This window comes from Tursiops truncatus, chromosome 18 (genome assembly GCF_011762595.2).
Source record: "Tursiops truncatus isolate mTurTru1 chromosome 18, mTurTru1.mat.Y, whole genome shotgun sequence".
Lineage (NCBI taxonomy): Eukaryota > Metazoa > Chordata > Mammalia > Artiodactyla > Delphinidae > Tursiops > Tursiops truncatus.
In genome coordinates, this window is record NC_047051.1 from 23,533,262 (window position 1) to 23,548,943 (window position 15,682).

Consider the following 15,682-nt stretch of genomic DNA (forward strand, 5'->3'; position numbering starts at 1 on the left):
AATGTGTTGTGAGTCAGAGGCCACTTACTCTCACAGTGTTTTTTATCTATTTATTTATTTTTTGGCTGCACTGTGTGGCATGCGGGATCTTAGTTTCCCTACCAGGAATTGAACCCACACCCCCTGCAGTGGAAGTGCAGAGTCTTAACCACTGGACTGCCAGGGAAGTCCCTCATAGTAGTTGTCAAGAAGTATTTTTTCCAAGATGTAGGTAAAAATAACCTAATTGGGTAATCATTTAGTGAGTGCAAGTAATAGTATTATCATCATCATCCCACTGTATTTCATGAGAGGGGTTAATCTCGTGTCACCTTTTTGCTGAGTAAGCTGCATTTGAGGGGTGCATCCTGGAGACAGCTTTGTCCTTCCTAGCTGGCCCCCTCACACCAGCTATGTGGGTCTACTTTTTCTTATGTTCTTTGGATGAAATTAGATTTTTTTTGGTATTTCTCAAATAATAAAGTTGTCCAGCTAATTCTAGGCATAAAAACAGTGTCATTTCAGTAATTAAGTTTAGTCCTAAATACTGATCAAAACTCTGTTACTGATAGAGATTAAAGCTTCTTCCTTGCTCCAGCCCAGGTCTATTTTGGATTGAAAGTGCGCAAAGGAAATGGGGTGTGGCTGAATTTTTCACTATTGACTCCACTGTTCCCACATTCTGACCCCTCATGGGTCAAAGGGAGAAGGAGAGGTTAGGGTCCATAGTGCACCGATCCCAGTTTCTTCAAGTTTTGGTGTGTGTTTACTGTGCATCTCACCCCTGGGGTTCTTGGAGTTCTTCAGAGTCCCTCCTTGCCTGCCAGCCATCTCTCACCTGGACTTCCTTGATAGATATGATACTTTTTCCCGCTGGCAGTGCTTGGCTTCACCGCTGCCTCTTGGTAGCTGGACTATCTTTGTAGAGCTCCATTGTACCTCTGGGTGGCCCACATGGGCAAGGCCCTTTTTAATTTTTTTGGCCATGCCGTGCGGCATGCAGGATCTTAGTCCCCCAACCAGGGATCGAACCCGCGCCCCCTGCAGTGGAAGTGCAGAGTCTTAACCACTGGACTGCCAGGGAAATCCAGGGCAAGTCCCTTTAAGATGACGTTAGATTGGCATTCTCTTTCATGACAGCCAGATTGGGAGTGCAGGAAACACTTGTGCATTCTTCCCACAAATTCTGGGAATACAGGCCACTTGCCCTGCAGCCATCTTTTCTTTATGACCAGTCTGAGTAGTCACATGAGAACAGCCATGTACCTTTTGGTTCTGACCTTCCTAAGCATGGGTCCACGAGGTCCCTCAGTCTCTTGGGGACACAGATTGAGCCCTTCAAGTGATTTTCATTAAACCTCTCTTACATTGATGTGAAGATTCCTCCTTCCCCAAACACATACACAGAGAAGATGAAATTCACAAAGACATCTTTTCTCTGATTTCTACCTTCCTTTGACCTAGCTAACCTCTTTTATAGACTGAAGGTAGTTGCCAATTAAGGTTCTCCAAACTGGTTTTCAGTTACACCCTTGCAGATCCTGCCTAGGGAGCCAAGCACTTGCCTTGGGGGTTTGGAGTTGTTGGTGCCTACTGTCTTGGGGCCTTAACCAAAAAAGAGCAGGAGTTCTGCTATATGGTGTACCTAGGAATGGTCAAGGGGGAAGAGGGTAGCGAGTAGAAAAGAATTCTAGAACGTTTTAAAGTTTGAGATGAGTTTTAAAGAAAACCTGCAAATGTTTATAAATCTTTCTCCATTTTTATTTTTTAATTTAATTTTTAAATTTTTTGGCCACGCCATGCGGCATGTGGGATCTTAGTTCCCTGACGAGGGATTGAACCCATGCCCCCTGCAGTGGAAGCATGGAGTCTTAACCACTGGACTGCCAGGAACGTCCAACTTTCTCCATTTTTAAATTCTCAACTCCTCCTCTATTCCTCTACCCCGTAAAATATTGGAATGGTTCTAGGAGATACTGAAAGTGCCTGTAACATTAGATGAAAGCCTCAATAGCCCTCACTGTTTCTTTCCTTAGGGCCAAGACCAAACAGGTATTATAGAGCTTTTGGGACTCAGAAGTCTCTGTGGTGTCTTTATCTGTTCAATTATAACAACTATGATGAATGCAAATTGTTTTACTGCATCTTCTGTGCAAGTGAATCCTTCAGAGAACTGACAATTTTAGTGACCAATTCACCGGAGAATTATTTCAAAGGAATCTTTAAAATATGCACGCCAAGCTTACATAAACACTGAGAAATCCCTAAACAGTAATTCTTAGATGATTGTCAAATTGCAAGGATTTCTGGCCCCCAGTTATTATAGGTTTAAGAGAGAGCAGACGAATGACCTAACATCCATATTTTTCTCTTGAACACCTAAAGAAAAGAACAATAAATAGTATGGATTGACAATCAATTTTAATTAGAATATTCCCATTGTACTTTTAAAAACTGCGTTATAAAGACTGTATACTCGTCTCACGGCAAGACCTCTGAGGCTTTCCTGAGCTTTCGCTACTTGAATACAGGGCAATAGAGTCAGAAGAAGAAAAACATTGGAAGCATCACTTATCATCATCTTTACTAGGTTAAGGAATGGTCATACTCTAGCAGAAAGAATGTTCTGGAATTTCCAGAGCACTATTTCTTATTATTTAGCATGGACCTTCAGGTGTGATTTCAGTCTAAAGAAAAACTCGAATACCTACGTGATTGAAAAACCTTAGTAGCATTGTCCTCTTCTTGGGGGAATATGGCCTTATCTTTCTGTCCGGCTCTTTCTCTTCTATGCAATTACTATTGTTTAATGTCTTATTTAAAAAACTGGTTATGTTACCGAACCAAATTTGGGCCTGCTCACCCATGCGCAGTAAAGCCAAGCTACTGACACTGGGCTGTGGTGAAGGGAAGTGCAGTGCAGTAAGGCATCATCAGCCAGGAGTTGGGGACAGCTAGGGCTCAAAAAACCTGAACTCCCCGATGGGTCTCAGGAGAGCATTTTTAAAGGCCAGGTGAGGGAGGGCAGTGATCAGCTTGTGCACAATTCTGATTGGTTGACGGTGAGGTAACAGGGCTGGCTGTGTCACAGGGGTTAACATTATCAATCCTTAGGCTCCAGAAGGCTTGGGGGCTGTGTGCTCATGGCCATCACGTGGTTACATCTTCCATTTGATGTTGGTTTTAGCATCTGTAAAACAACTCAGGAAATGTGCATCAGGTACTATTCTCTAGGTACTTCAGGGAGGAGCTAAAGCAGAGGATACAGGAGAGGGGTCTGTCCCGGGAAGAACCCATAGGGTCTTGCTCAGTTACAGTTCCCCCTTTTCTTTGGTACTCCTTAACCTTGGGGAGAACAGGTGTTGGACAAGAAAGGGAGTCACGTTTTGGGTGGAGAGGTTAATATAAACTCGGCAGAGGAACTCGGTTTCAGTTATGTCCTTATTTCCAGGGGTATGAAAATGTTAAAGAAACTCATGGTGTAGACTTATCATATATTTAATTAGTCTTTGATGGCTGACAATTCAGCTTAACATTCATGTTTCACCTTCATGACTTCTTTTTCCCTTAGGTGGAAACCAGTCAGAGGTTGAAGTCAGGCAGAGACAACAACTTCAACTGATACAATCTAAATACCAGAAAAAGGTCAGAATCCATCTCTTTTAGCTTAAATTTGGCAAGAAATTAGAGTACCAGCACTTTGAAAGTAACCATGAAATAACACAGTAACTTTACCAAAAGCATAAAACTTTCAAACAAACTGCAAAAGAAAGTCTCAGAAATCAAAGAAGTCAGGATGTGAGAAGTGAAGGGATAAATACTGCAAATTCTCACCCAAGCTGTCTATCAGTCAGTGAGACCTTTGGTAAAGGGGTTTTTCCCCCCTAGTTTAAGTCTCTACTATGTTTAGAATAGTCAGGTTCCAAGAACATGGATTTGTTTACTCCATTCCAGTCCTGAAAGTACTACAAAAATTTTTAATATTCCAGCAATTTTTTTTTTTAACAGTGAACTCTTGAGTTTTATAATTAGTAAAAATTATCTGCCCTTTCTTCTCTCCAACCTGGTGGAGGTGGGTTGGGGACAGAGGAGACAGAAAGACAGAGACCAAGGAAGAAACACAAAAAATTTCATGGGCAGCAGATGTGTCCTGACCATCCTCTGTGATCTAAGTAGCTTGAAGAACCAACCTATAATCATGGTGCGCTATAGCACAAAAAATACTATAATTTGCCTTTCATCATAATTTTTTTAACATCTTTATTGGAGTATAACTGCTTTACAATGGTGTGTTAGTTTCTGCTTTATAACAAAGTGAATCAGCTATACATATACATATATCCCCGTATCTCTTCCCTCTTGCCACTTCCTCCCTCGCACTCTCCCTATCCCAACCTCTAGGTGGTCACAAAGCACCAAGCTGATCTCCCTGTGCTATGAGGCTGCTTCCCACTAGCTATCTATTATACGTTTGGTAGTGTATATATGTTCATGCCACTCTCTCACTTTGTCCCATCTTACCCTTCCCCCTCCCCGTATCCTCAAGTCCATTCTCCAGTAGGTCTGCGTCTTTATTCCCATGTTACACCTAGGTTCTTCATGGCCATTTTTTTTTTTTTTTAGATTACATATATATGTGTTAGCATACGGTATTTTTTTTTCTCTTTCTGACTTGCTTCACTCTGTATGACAGACTCTAGGTCCATCCACCTCACTACAAATAACTCAGTTTCATTTCTTTTTATGGCTGAGTAATATTCCATTGTATATATGTGCCACATCTTCTTTATCCATTCATCTGCTGATGGACACTTAGGTTGCTTCCATGTCCTGGCTTTTGTAAATAGAGCTGCAATGAATATTGTGGTACATGACTCTTTTTGAATTATGGTTTTCTCAGGGTATATGCCCAGTAGTGGGATTGCTGGGTCGTATGGTAGTTCTATTTTTAGTTTTTTTGTTTGTTTGTTTTGTTTTTTTGCGGTAAGCAGGCTTCTCACCATTGTGGCCTCTCCCGTTGCGGAGCACAGGCTCTGGACGCGCAGGCTCAGCGGCCATGGCTCACGGGCCTAGCCGCTCTGTGGCATGTGGGACCTTCCCAGACCGGGGCACGAACCAGTGTCCCCTGTATCTGCAGGCGGACTCTTAACCACTGCGCCACCAGGGAAGCCCTATTTTTAGTTTTTTAAGGAACCTCCATACTGTTCTCCACCGTGGCTTTATCAATTTACATTCCCACCAATAGTGCAACAGGGTACCCTTTTCTCCACACCCTCTCCAACATTTATTGTTTGTAGATTTTTTGATGATGGCCATTCTGACTGGTGTGAGATGATATCTCATTGTAGTTTTGATTTGCATTTCTCTAATGATTAATGATGTTGAGCATTCTTTCATGTGTCTGTTGGCAATCTGTATATCTTCTTTGGAGAAATGTCTATTGAGGTCTTCTGCCCATTTTTGGATTGAGTTGTTTGTTTTTTTGATATTGAGCTGCATGAGCTGCTTGTAAATTTTGGAGATTAATCCTTTGTCAGTTGCTTCATTTGCAAATATTTTCTCCCATTCTGAGGGTTGTCTTTTCATCTTGTTTATGATTTCCTTTGCTGTGCAAAAGCTTTTCAGTTTCATTAGGTTCCATTTGTTTATTTTTATTTCCATTTCTCTAGGAGGTGGGTCAAAAAGGATCTTGCTGTGATTTATGTCATAGAGTGTTCTGCCTATGTTTTCCTGTAAGAGTTTGATAGTGTCTGGCCTTACATTTAGGTCTTTAATCCATTTTGAGTTTATTTTTGTGTATGGTGTTAGGGAGTGTTCTAATTTAATTCTTTTACTTGTAGCTGTCCAGTTTTCCCAGCACCACTTACTGAAGAGGCTGTCTTTTCTCCATTGTATATTCTTGCCTCCTTTATCAAGGATAAGGTGACCATATGTGCGTGGGTTTATCTCTGGGCTTTCTATCCTGTTCCATTGATCTATATTTCTGTTTTTGTGCCAGTACCATACTGTCTGGATTACTGTAGCTTTGTAGTATAGTCTGAAGTCCGGGAGCCTGATTCCTCCAGTTCCATTTTTCTTTCTCAAGATTGCTTTGGCTATTCGGGGTCTTTTGTGTTTCTATATAAATTGTGAAACTTTTTGTTCTAGTTCTGTGAAAAATGCCAGTGGTAGTTTGATAGGAATTGCAATGAATCTGTAGATTGCTTTGGGTAGTATAGTCATTTTCACAATGTTGATTCTTCCAATCTAAGAACATGATATGTCTCTCCATCTATTTGTACCATCTTTAATTTCTTTCATCAGTGTCTTATAATTTTCTGCATACAGGTCTTTTGTCTCCTTAGGTAGGTTTATTCCTAGGTATTTTATTCTTTTTGTTGTAATGGTAAATGGGAGTGTTCCCTTAATGTCTGTTTCAGATTTTTCATCATTAGTGTATAGGAGTGCAAGAGATTTCTGTGCATTAATTTTGTATCCTGCTACTTAACCAAATTCATTGATTAGCTGTAGTAGTTTTCTGGTAGCATCTTTAGGATTCTCTATGTGTAGTATCATGTCATCTGCAAACAGTGACAGCTTACTTCTTCTTTTCCAATTTGGATTCCTTTTATTTCTTTTTCTTCTCTGATTGCTGTGGCTAAAACTTCCAAAACTGTGTTGAATAATAGTGGTGAGAGTGGGCAACCTTGTCTTGTTCCTGATTTTAGAGGAAATGGTTTCAGTTCTTCACGATCGAGAACGATCCGTGGCATGTGGGTTTGTCATATATGGCCTTTATTATGTTGAGGTAAGTTCCCTCTATGACTGCTTTCTGGAGGTTTTTTTCATAAATGGGTGTTGAATTTTGTTGAAAGCTTTCTCTGCATATATTGAGATGATCATATGGTTTTTCTCCTCAGTTTGTTAATATGGTGTATCACATTGATTGACTTGACGTGTACTGAAGAATCCTTGCATTCCTGGGATAAACCCCAGTTGATCATGGTGTGTGATCCTTTTAATGTGCTGTTGGAGTCTGTTTGCAAGTATTTTGTTGAGGACTTTTGCATGTATGTTCATCAGTGATATTGGCCTGTAGTTTTCTTTCTTTGTGACATCTTTGTCTGGCTTTGGTATCAGGGTGATGGTGGCCTCGTAGAATGAGTTTGGGAGTGTTCGTACCTCTGCTATATTTTGGAAGAGTTTGGGAAGGATAGGTGTTAGCTCTTCTGTAAATGTTTGATAGAATTCGCCTGTGAAGCTGTCTAGTCCTGGGCTTTTGTTTCTTGGAAGATTTTTGATCACAGTTTTAATTTCAGTGCTTGTGATTGGTCTGTTCATATTTTCTATTTCTTCCTGGTTCAGTCTCAGAAGGTTTTGCTTTTCTACGAATTTGTCCATTTCTTCCAGGTTGTCCATTTTATTGGCATAGGGTTGCTTGTAGTAATCTCTCATAATCCTTTTTATTTCTGCAGTGTCAGTTGTTACTTCTCCTTTTTCATTTCTAATTCTATTGATTTGACTCTTCTTCCTTTTTTTCTTGATGAGTCTGGCTAATGGTTTATCAATTTTATCTTCTCAAAGAACCAGCTTTTAGTTTTATTGATCTTTGCTATCGTTTCCTTCATTTCTTTTTCATTTATTTCTGATTGGATCTTTATGATTTCTTTCCTTCTGGTAACTTTGGGGTGTTTTTGTTTTTCTTTCTCTAATTGCTTTAGGTGTACGGTTAGGTTGTTTATTTGAGATGTTTCTTCTTTCTTAAGCTAGGCTTGTATTGCTATAAACTTCCCTCTTAGAACTGCTTTTGCTGCATCCCATAGGTTTTGGGTCTTCATTGTCATTTGTTTCTAGGTATTTTTTGATTTACTCTTTGATTTCTTCAGTGATCACTTGGTTATTATATAGTGTATTGTTTAGCCTCCATGTGTTTGTATTTTTTACAGAGTTTTTTCTGTAATTGACATCTAGTCACATAGCGTTGTGGTTGGAAAAGATACTTGATACGATTTCAATTTTCATGAATTTACCAAGGCTTGATTTGTGACCCAAGATATGATCTATCCTGGAGAATGTTCCATGAGCACTTGAGAAGAAAGTGTATTCTGTTGTTTTTGGATGGAATATCCTATAAATATCAATTTAGTACATCTTGTTTAATGTATCATTTTTTTTTTTTTTTTTTTTTTTTTTAACATCTTTATTGGAGTATAATTGCTTTACAATGGTATGTTAGTTTCAGCTTCACAACAAAATGAATCAGTTATATATATACATATATTCCCATATCTCTTCCCGCTTGCGTCTCCCTCCCTCCCACCCTCCCTATCCCACCCCTCCAGGCGGTCACAAAGCACCGAGCTGATCTCCCTGTGCTATGCGGCTGCTTCCCACTAGCTATCTACCTTACGTTTGGTAGTGTATATATGTCCATGCCTCTTTATCGCTTTGTCACCGTTTACACTTCCCCCTCCCCATAGCCTCAAGTCCATTCTCTAGTAAGTCTGTGTCTTTATTCCTGTTTCACCCCTAGGTTTTTCATGACATTTTTTTTTTTTTTTAAATTCCATATATATGTGTTAGCATACGGTATTTGTCTCTCTCTTTCTGACTTACTTCACTCTGTATGACAGACTCTAGGTCTATCCACCTCATTACAAATAGCTCAATTTCGTCTCTTTTTATGGCTGAGTAATATTCCATTGTATATATGTGCCACATCTTCTTTATCCATTCATCCGATGATGGACACTTAGGTTGTTTCCATCTCTGGGCTATTGTAAATAGAGCTGCAATGAACATTTTGGTACATGACTCTTTTTGAATTATGGTTTTCTCAGGGTATATGCCCAGTAGTGGGATTGCTGGGTCATATGGTAGTTCTATTTGTAGCTTTTTAAGGAACCTCCATACTGTTCTCCACAGTGGCTGTATCAATTTACATTCCCACCAACAGTGTAAGAGGGTTCCCTTTTCTCCACACCCTCTCCAGCATTTATTGTTTCTAGATTTTTTGATGATGGCCATTCTGACTGGTGTGAGATGATATCTCATTGTAGTTTTGATTTGCATTTCTCTCATGATTAGTGATGTTGAGCATTCTTTCATGTGTTTGTTGGCACTCTGTATATCTTCTTTGGAGAAATGTCTATTGAGGTCTTCTGCCCATTTTTGGATTGGGTTGTTTGTTTTTTTGTTATTAAGCTGCATGAGCTGCTTATAAATTTTGGAGATCAATCCTTTGTCAGTTGCTTCATTTGCAAATATTTTCTCCCATTCTGAGGGTTGTCTTTTGGTCTTCTTTATGGTTTCCTTTGCTGCGCAAAAGCTTTTAAGTTTCATTAGGTCCCATTTGTTTACTCTTGTTTTTATTTCCATTACTCTAGGAGGTGGGTCAGAAAGAATCTTGCTGTGATTTATGTCATAGAGTGTTCTGCCTATGTTTTCCTCTAAGAGTTTGATAGTTTCTGGCCTTACATTTAGGTCTTTAATCCATTTTGAGCTTATTTTTGTGTATGGTGTTAGGGAGTGATCTAACTTCATACTTTTACATGTAGCTGTCCAGTTTTCCCAGCACCACTTATTGAATAGGCTGTCCTTTCTCCACGGTACATTTCTGCCTCCTTTGTCAAAGATAAGTTGACCATATGTGCGTGGGTTTATCTCTGGGCTTTCTATCCTGTTCCATTGATCTATATTTCTGTTTTTGTGCCAGTACCATACCGTTTTGATAACTGTAGCTTTGTAGTATAGTCTGAAGTCTGGGAGCCTGATTCCTCCAGTTCCTTCTTTCGTTCTCAAGATTGCTTTGGCTATTCGGGGTCTTTTGTGTTTCCATACAAATTGCAAAATTTTTTGTTCTAGTTCTGTGAAAAATGCCAGTGGTAGTTTGATAGGGATTGCATTGAATCTATAGATTGCTTTCGGTAGTAGAGTCATTTTCACAATGTTGATTCTTCCAATCCAAGAACATGGTATATGTCTCCATCTATTTGTATCATCTTTAATTTCTTTCATCAGTGTCTTATAATTTTCTGCATACAGATCTTTTGTCTCCTTAGGTAGGTTTATTCCTAGATATTTTATTCTTTTTGTTGCAATGGTAAATGGGAGTGTTTTCTTGATTTCACTTTCAGATTTTTCGTCATTAGTATATAGGAATGCCAGAGATTTCTGTGCATTAATTTTGTATCCTGCCACTTTACCAAATTCATTGATTAGCTCTAGTAGTACCCCACCCATTAGCAGAGAGGCTGCCCAAAATCATAGTAAGTCTACAGACACCCCAAAACACACCACCAGACGTGGACCTGCCCACCAGAAAGACAAGATCCAGCCTCATCCACCAGAACACAGGCACTAGTACCCTCCACCAGGAAGCCTACACAACCCACTGAACCAACCTTAGCCACTGGGGACAGACACCAAAAACAACAGGAACTACGAACCTTCAGCCTGCAAAAAAGGAGACCCCAAACACAGTAAGATAAGCAAAATGAAAAGACAGAAAAACACACAGCAGATGAAGGAGCAAGATAAAAACCCACCAGACCTAACAAATGAAGAGGAAATAGGCAGTCTACCTGAAAAAGAATTCAGAATAATGATAGTAAGGTTGATCCGAAATCTTGGAGATAGAATGGACAATAGAATGGACAAATTGCAAGAATCAGTTAACAAGGACCTAGAAGAACTAAAGATGAAGCAAGCAACGATGAACAACACAATAAATGAAATTAAAAGTACTCTAGATGGGATCAATAGCAGAATAACTGAGGCAGAAGAACGGATAAGTGACCTGGAAGATAAAATAGTGGAAATAACTACTGCAGAGCAGAATAAAGAAAAAAGAATGAAAAGAACTGAGGACAGCCTCAGAGACCTCTGGGACAACATTAAACGCACCAACATTCGAATTATAGGGGTTCCAGAAGAAGAAGAGAAAAAGAAAGGGACTGAGAAAATATTTGAAGAGATTATAGTTGAAAACTTCCCTAATATGGGAAAAGAAATCGTTAATCAAGTCCAGGAAGCACAGAGAGTCCCATACAGGATAAATCCAAGGAGAAATACGCCAAGACACATATTAATCAAATTGTCAAAAATTAAATACAAAGAAAACATATTAAAAGCAGCAAGGGAAAAACAACAAATAACACACAAGGGAATCCCCATAAGGTTAACAGCTGATCTTTCAGCAGAAACTCTGCAAGCCAGAAGGGAGTGGCAGGACATATTGAAAGTGTTGAAGGAGAAAAACCTGCAACCAAGATTACTCTACCCAGCAAGGATCTCATTCAGACTTGATGGAGAAATTAAAACCTTTACAGACAAGCAAAAGCTGAGAGAGTTCAGCACCACCAAACCAGCTCTACAACAACTGCTAAAGGAACTTCTCTAGGCAAGAAACACAAAAGAAGGAAAGGACCTACAATAACGAACCCAAAACAATTAAGAAAATGGGAATAGGAACACACATATCAATAATTACCTTAAATGTAAATGGACTAAATGCTCCCACCAAAAGACACAGATTGGCTGAATGGATACAAAAACAAGACCCATATATTTGCTGTCTACAAGAGACCCACTTCAGACCTAGAGACACATACAGACTGAAAGTAAGGGGATGGAAAAAGGTATTTCATGCAAATGGAAACCAAAAGAAAGCTGGAGTAGCAATTCTCATATCAGACAAAATAGACTTTAAAACAAAGACTATTAGAAGAGACAAAGAAGGACACTACATAATGATCAAGGGATCGATCCAAGAGGAAGATATAACAATTGTAAATATTTATGCACCCAACATAGGTGCACCTCAATACATAAGGCAAATACTGACAACCATAAAAGGGGAAATCGACAGTAACACATTCATAGTAGGGGACTTTAACACCCCACTTTCACCAATGGACAGATCATCCAAAATGAAAATAAATAAGGAAACACAAGCTTTAAATGATACATTAAACGAGATGGAGTTAATTGATATTTATAGGACATTCCATCCAAAAACAACAGAATACACATTTTTCTCAAGTGCTCATGGAACATTCTCCAGGATAGATCATATCTTGGGTCACAAATCAAGCCTTGGTAAATTTAAGAAAATTGAAATTGTATCAAGTATCTTTTCTGACCACAACGCCATGAGACTAGATATCAATTACAGGAAAAGATCTGTAAAAAATACAAACACATGGAGGCTAAACAATACACTACTTAATAATGAAGTGATCACTGAAGAAATCAAAGAGGAAATCAAAAAATACCTAGAAACAAATGACAATGGAGACACAACGACCCAAAACCTGTGGGATGCAGCAAAAGCAGTTCTAAGGGGGAAGTTTATAGCAATACAAGCCCACCTTAAGAAGCAGGAAACATCTCGAATAAACAACCTAACCTTGCACCTCAAGCAATTAGAGAAAGAAGAACAAAAAAACCCCACAGCTAGCAGAAGGAAAGAAATCATAAAAATCAGATCAGAAATAAATGAAAAAGAAATGAAGGAAACAATAGCAAAGATCAATAAAACTAAAAGCTGGTTCTTTGAGAAGATAAACAAAATAGATAAACCACTAGCCAGACTCATTAAGAAAAAAAGGGAGAAGACTCAAATCAATAGAATTAGAAATGAAAAAGGAGAGGTAACAACTGACACTGCAGACATAAAAGAGATCATGAGAGATTACTACAAGCAACTCTATGCCAATAAAATGGACAATCTGGAAGAAATGGACAAATTCTTAGAAATGCACAACCTGCCAAGACTGAATCAGGAAGAAATAGAAAATATGAACAGACCAATCACAAGCACTGAAATTGAAACTGTGATTAAAAATCTTCCAACAAAGAAAAGCCCAGGACCAGATGGCTTCACAGGCGAATTCTATCAAACATTTAGAGAAGAGCTAACACCTATCCTTCTCAAACTCTTCCAAAATATAGCAGAGGGAGGAACACTCCCAAACTCCTTCTACGAGGCCACCATCACCTTGATACCAAAACCAGACAAGGATGTCACAAAGAAAGAAAACTACAGGCCAATATCACTGATGAACATAGATGCAAAAATCCTCAACAAAATACTAGCAAACAGAATCCAACAGCACATTAAAAGGATCATACACCATGATCAAGTGGGGTTTATTCCAGGAATGCAAGGATTCTTCAATATACGCAAATCTATCAATGTGATAAACCATATTAACAAACTGAAGGAGAAAAACCATATGATCATCTCAATAGATGCAGAGAAAGCTTTTGACAAAATTCAACACCCATTTATGATAAAAACCCTGCAGAAAGTAGGCATAGAGGGAACTTTCCTCAACATAATAAAGGCCATATATGACAAGCCCACAGCAAACATCATCCTCAATGGTGAAAAACTGAAAGCATTTCCACTAAGATCAGGAACAAGACAAGGTTGCCCACTCTCACCACTCTTATTCAACATAGTTTTGGAAGTTTTAGCCACAGCAATCAGAGAAGAAAAGGAAATAAAAGGAATCCAAATCGGAAAAGAAGAAGTAAAGCTGTCACTGTTTGCAGATGACATGATCCTATACATAGAGAACCATCTTGTTTAATGTATCATTTAAAGCTTGTGTTTCCTTATTTATTTTCATTTTGGATGATCTGTCCATTGGTGAAAGTGGGGTGTTAAAGTCCCCTACTATGATTGTGTTACTGTTGATTTCACCTTTTATGTCTGTTAGTATTTGCCGTATGTACTGTGGTGCTCCTATGTTGGGTGCATAAATACTTACAATTGTTATATCTTCTTCTTGGATTGATCCCTTCATCATCATGTAGTGTCCTTCTTTGTCTCTTGTAATAGTCACTGTTTTAAAGTCTATTTTGTCTGATATGAGAATTGCTTCTCTAGCTTTCTTTTGATTTCCGTTTGCATGGAATATCTTTTTCCATCTCCTCACTTTCAGTCTTATGTGTCCCTAGGTCTGAAGTGGGTCTCTTGTAGACAGCATATATATGGGTCTTGTTTTTGTATCCATTCAGCCAGTCTGTGTCTTTTGGTTGGAGCATTTAGTCCATTTACATTTAAGGTCATTATCGATATGTATGTTCCTATTACCATTTTCTTAATTGTTTTGGGCTTGTTATTGTAGGTCTTTTCCTTTTCTTGTGCTTCCTGCCTAGAGAAGTTCCTTTAGCATTTGTTGTCAACCTGGTTTGGTGGTGCTAAATTCTCCTAGCTTTTGCTCGTCTGTAAAGGTTTTAATTTCTCTGTCAAATCTGAATGAGATTCTTGCTGCGTATAGTAATCCTGGTTGTAGGGTTTTCCCCTTCATCACTTTAAATATGTCCTGCCAGTCCCTTCTGGCTTGCAGAGTTTCTGCTGAAAGATCAGCTGTTAACCTTATGGGGATTCCCTTGTATGTTATTTTTCCCTTGCTGCTTTTAATATTTTTTCTTTGTATTTAATTTTTGATAGTTTAATTAATATGTGTCTTGGTGTGTTTCTCCTTGGATTTATCCTGTATGGGACTCTCTGTGCTTCCTGGACTTGATTAACTATTTCCTTTCCCATATTAGGGAAGTTTTCAACTATAATCTCTTCAAATATTTTCTCAGTCCCTTTCTTTCTTTTTGTCTTCTTCTTCTGGGACCCCTATAATTTGAATGTTGGTGCATTTAATGTCTCAGAGACCATCTCAGAGACCGTCCTCAATTGTTTTCATTTTTTTTCTTTATTCTGCTCTGCAGTAGTTATTTCTACTATTTTATCTTCCAGGTCACTTATATGTTTTTCTGCCTCAGTTATTCTGCTATTGATCCCTTCTAGAGAATTTTAATTTCATTTACTGTGTTGTTCATCACTGTTTGTTTTCTCTTTAGTTCTTCTAGGTCCTTGTTAAACGTTTCTTGTATTTTCTCCGTTCTATTTCCAAGATTTTGCATCATCTTTACTATCATTATTCTGAATTCTTTTTCAGGTAGACTGCCTATTTCCTCTTCATTTGTTAGGTCTGCTGGGTTTTTACCTTGCTCCTTCGTTTGTTGTGTGTTTCTCTTTCTTCTGCTTTTGCTTAACTTACTGTGTTTGGGGTCTCCTTTTCGTAGGCTGCAGGTTCGTAGTTCCTGTTGTTTTTGGTGTCTGTCCCCAGTGGCTACGGTTGGTTCAGTGGGTTGTGTCGGCTTCCTGGTAGAGGGGACTGGTGCCTGTGTTCTGGTGTATGAGGCTGGATCTTGTCTTTCTGGTGGGCAGGACCACGTCTGGTGGTGTGTTTTGGGGTGTCTGTAACCTCATCATGATTTTAGGCAGCCTCTCTGCTAATGGGTGGGGTTGTGTTCCTGTCTTGCTAGTTGTTTGGCATAGGGTGTCCAGCACTGTAGCTTGCTGGTCATTGAGTGAAGCTGGGTCTTGGTGTTGAGATGGAGACCTCTGGGAGATTTTCACCATTTGATATTATGTGGAGCTGGGAGGTCTCTTGTGGACCAATGTCCTGAAGTTGGCTCTCTCACCTCAGAGGCACAGCCCTGACACCTGGCTGGAGCACCAAGAGCCTGTCATCCACACGGCTCAGAATAAAAGGGAGAAAAAGAAAGAAAGAGAGAAAGAAAGAAAGATAGAAAGAAAGAAGAAGATAAAATAAAATAAAAAGTTATTAAAATAAAAAAATAATTAAAAATATATTTTTAATGTAATAAAAAGAAAGAAGGAAGAGAGCAACCTAACCAAAACACAAATCCA

The 15,682-nt window shown here is 38.9% G+C and overlaps 1 protein-coding gene across 2 annotated transcripts in view; it reads left to right on the plus strand.

Annotated features, from left to right (window-relative positions):
• The window catches only part of EPSTI1 (epithelial stromal interaction 1), a 103,645-nt gene that overhangs the window by 20,143 nt on the left and 67,820 nt on the right, over nt 1-15,682 (plus strand). For both annotated transcript variants that reach the window (XM_019936496.3, XM_019936497.3), the window contains exon 4: nt 3,551-3,624. In XM_019936496.3, coding sequence (XP_019792055.1) covers nt 3,551-3,624 — 74 coding nt within the window. The remainder of the gene's footprint in view (nt 1-3,550; nt 3,625-15,682) is intronic.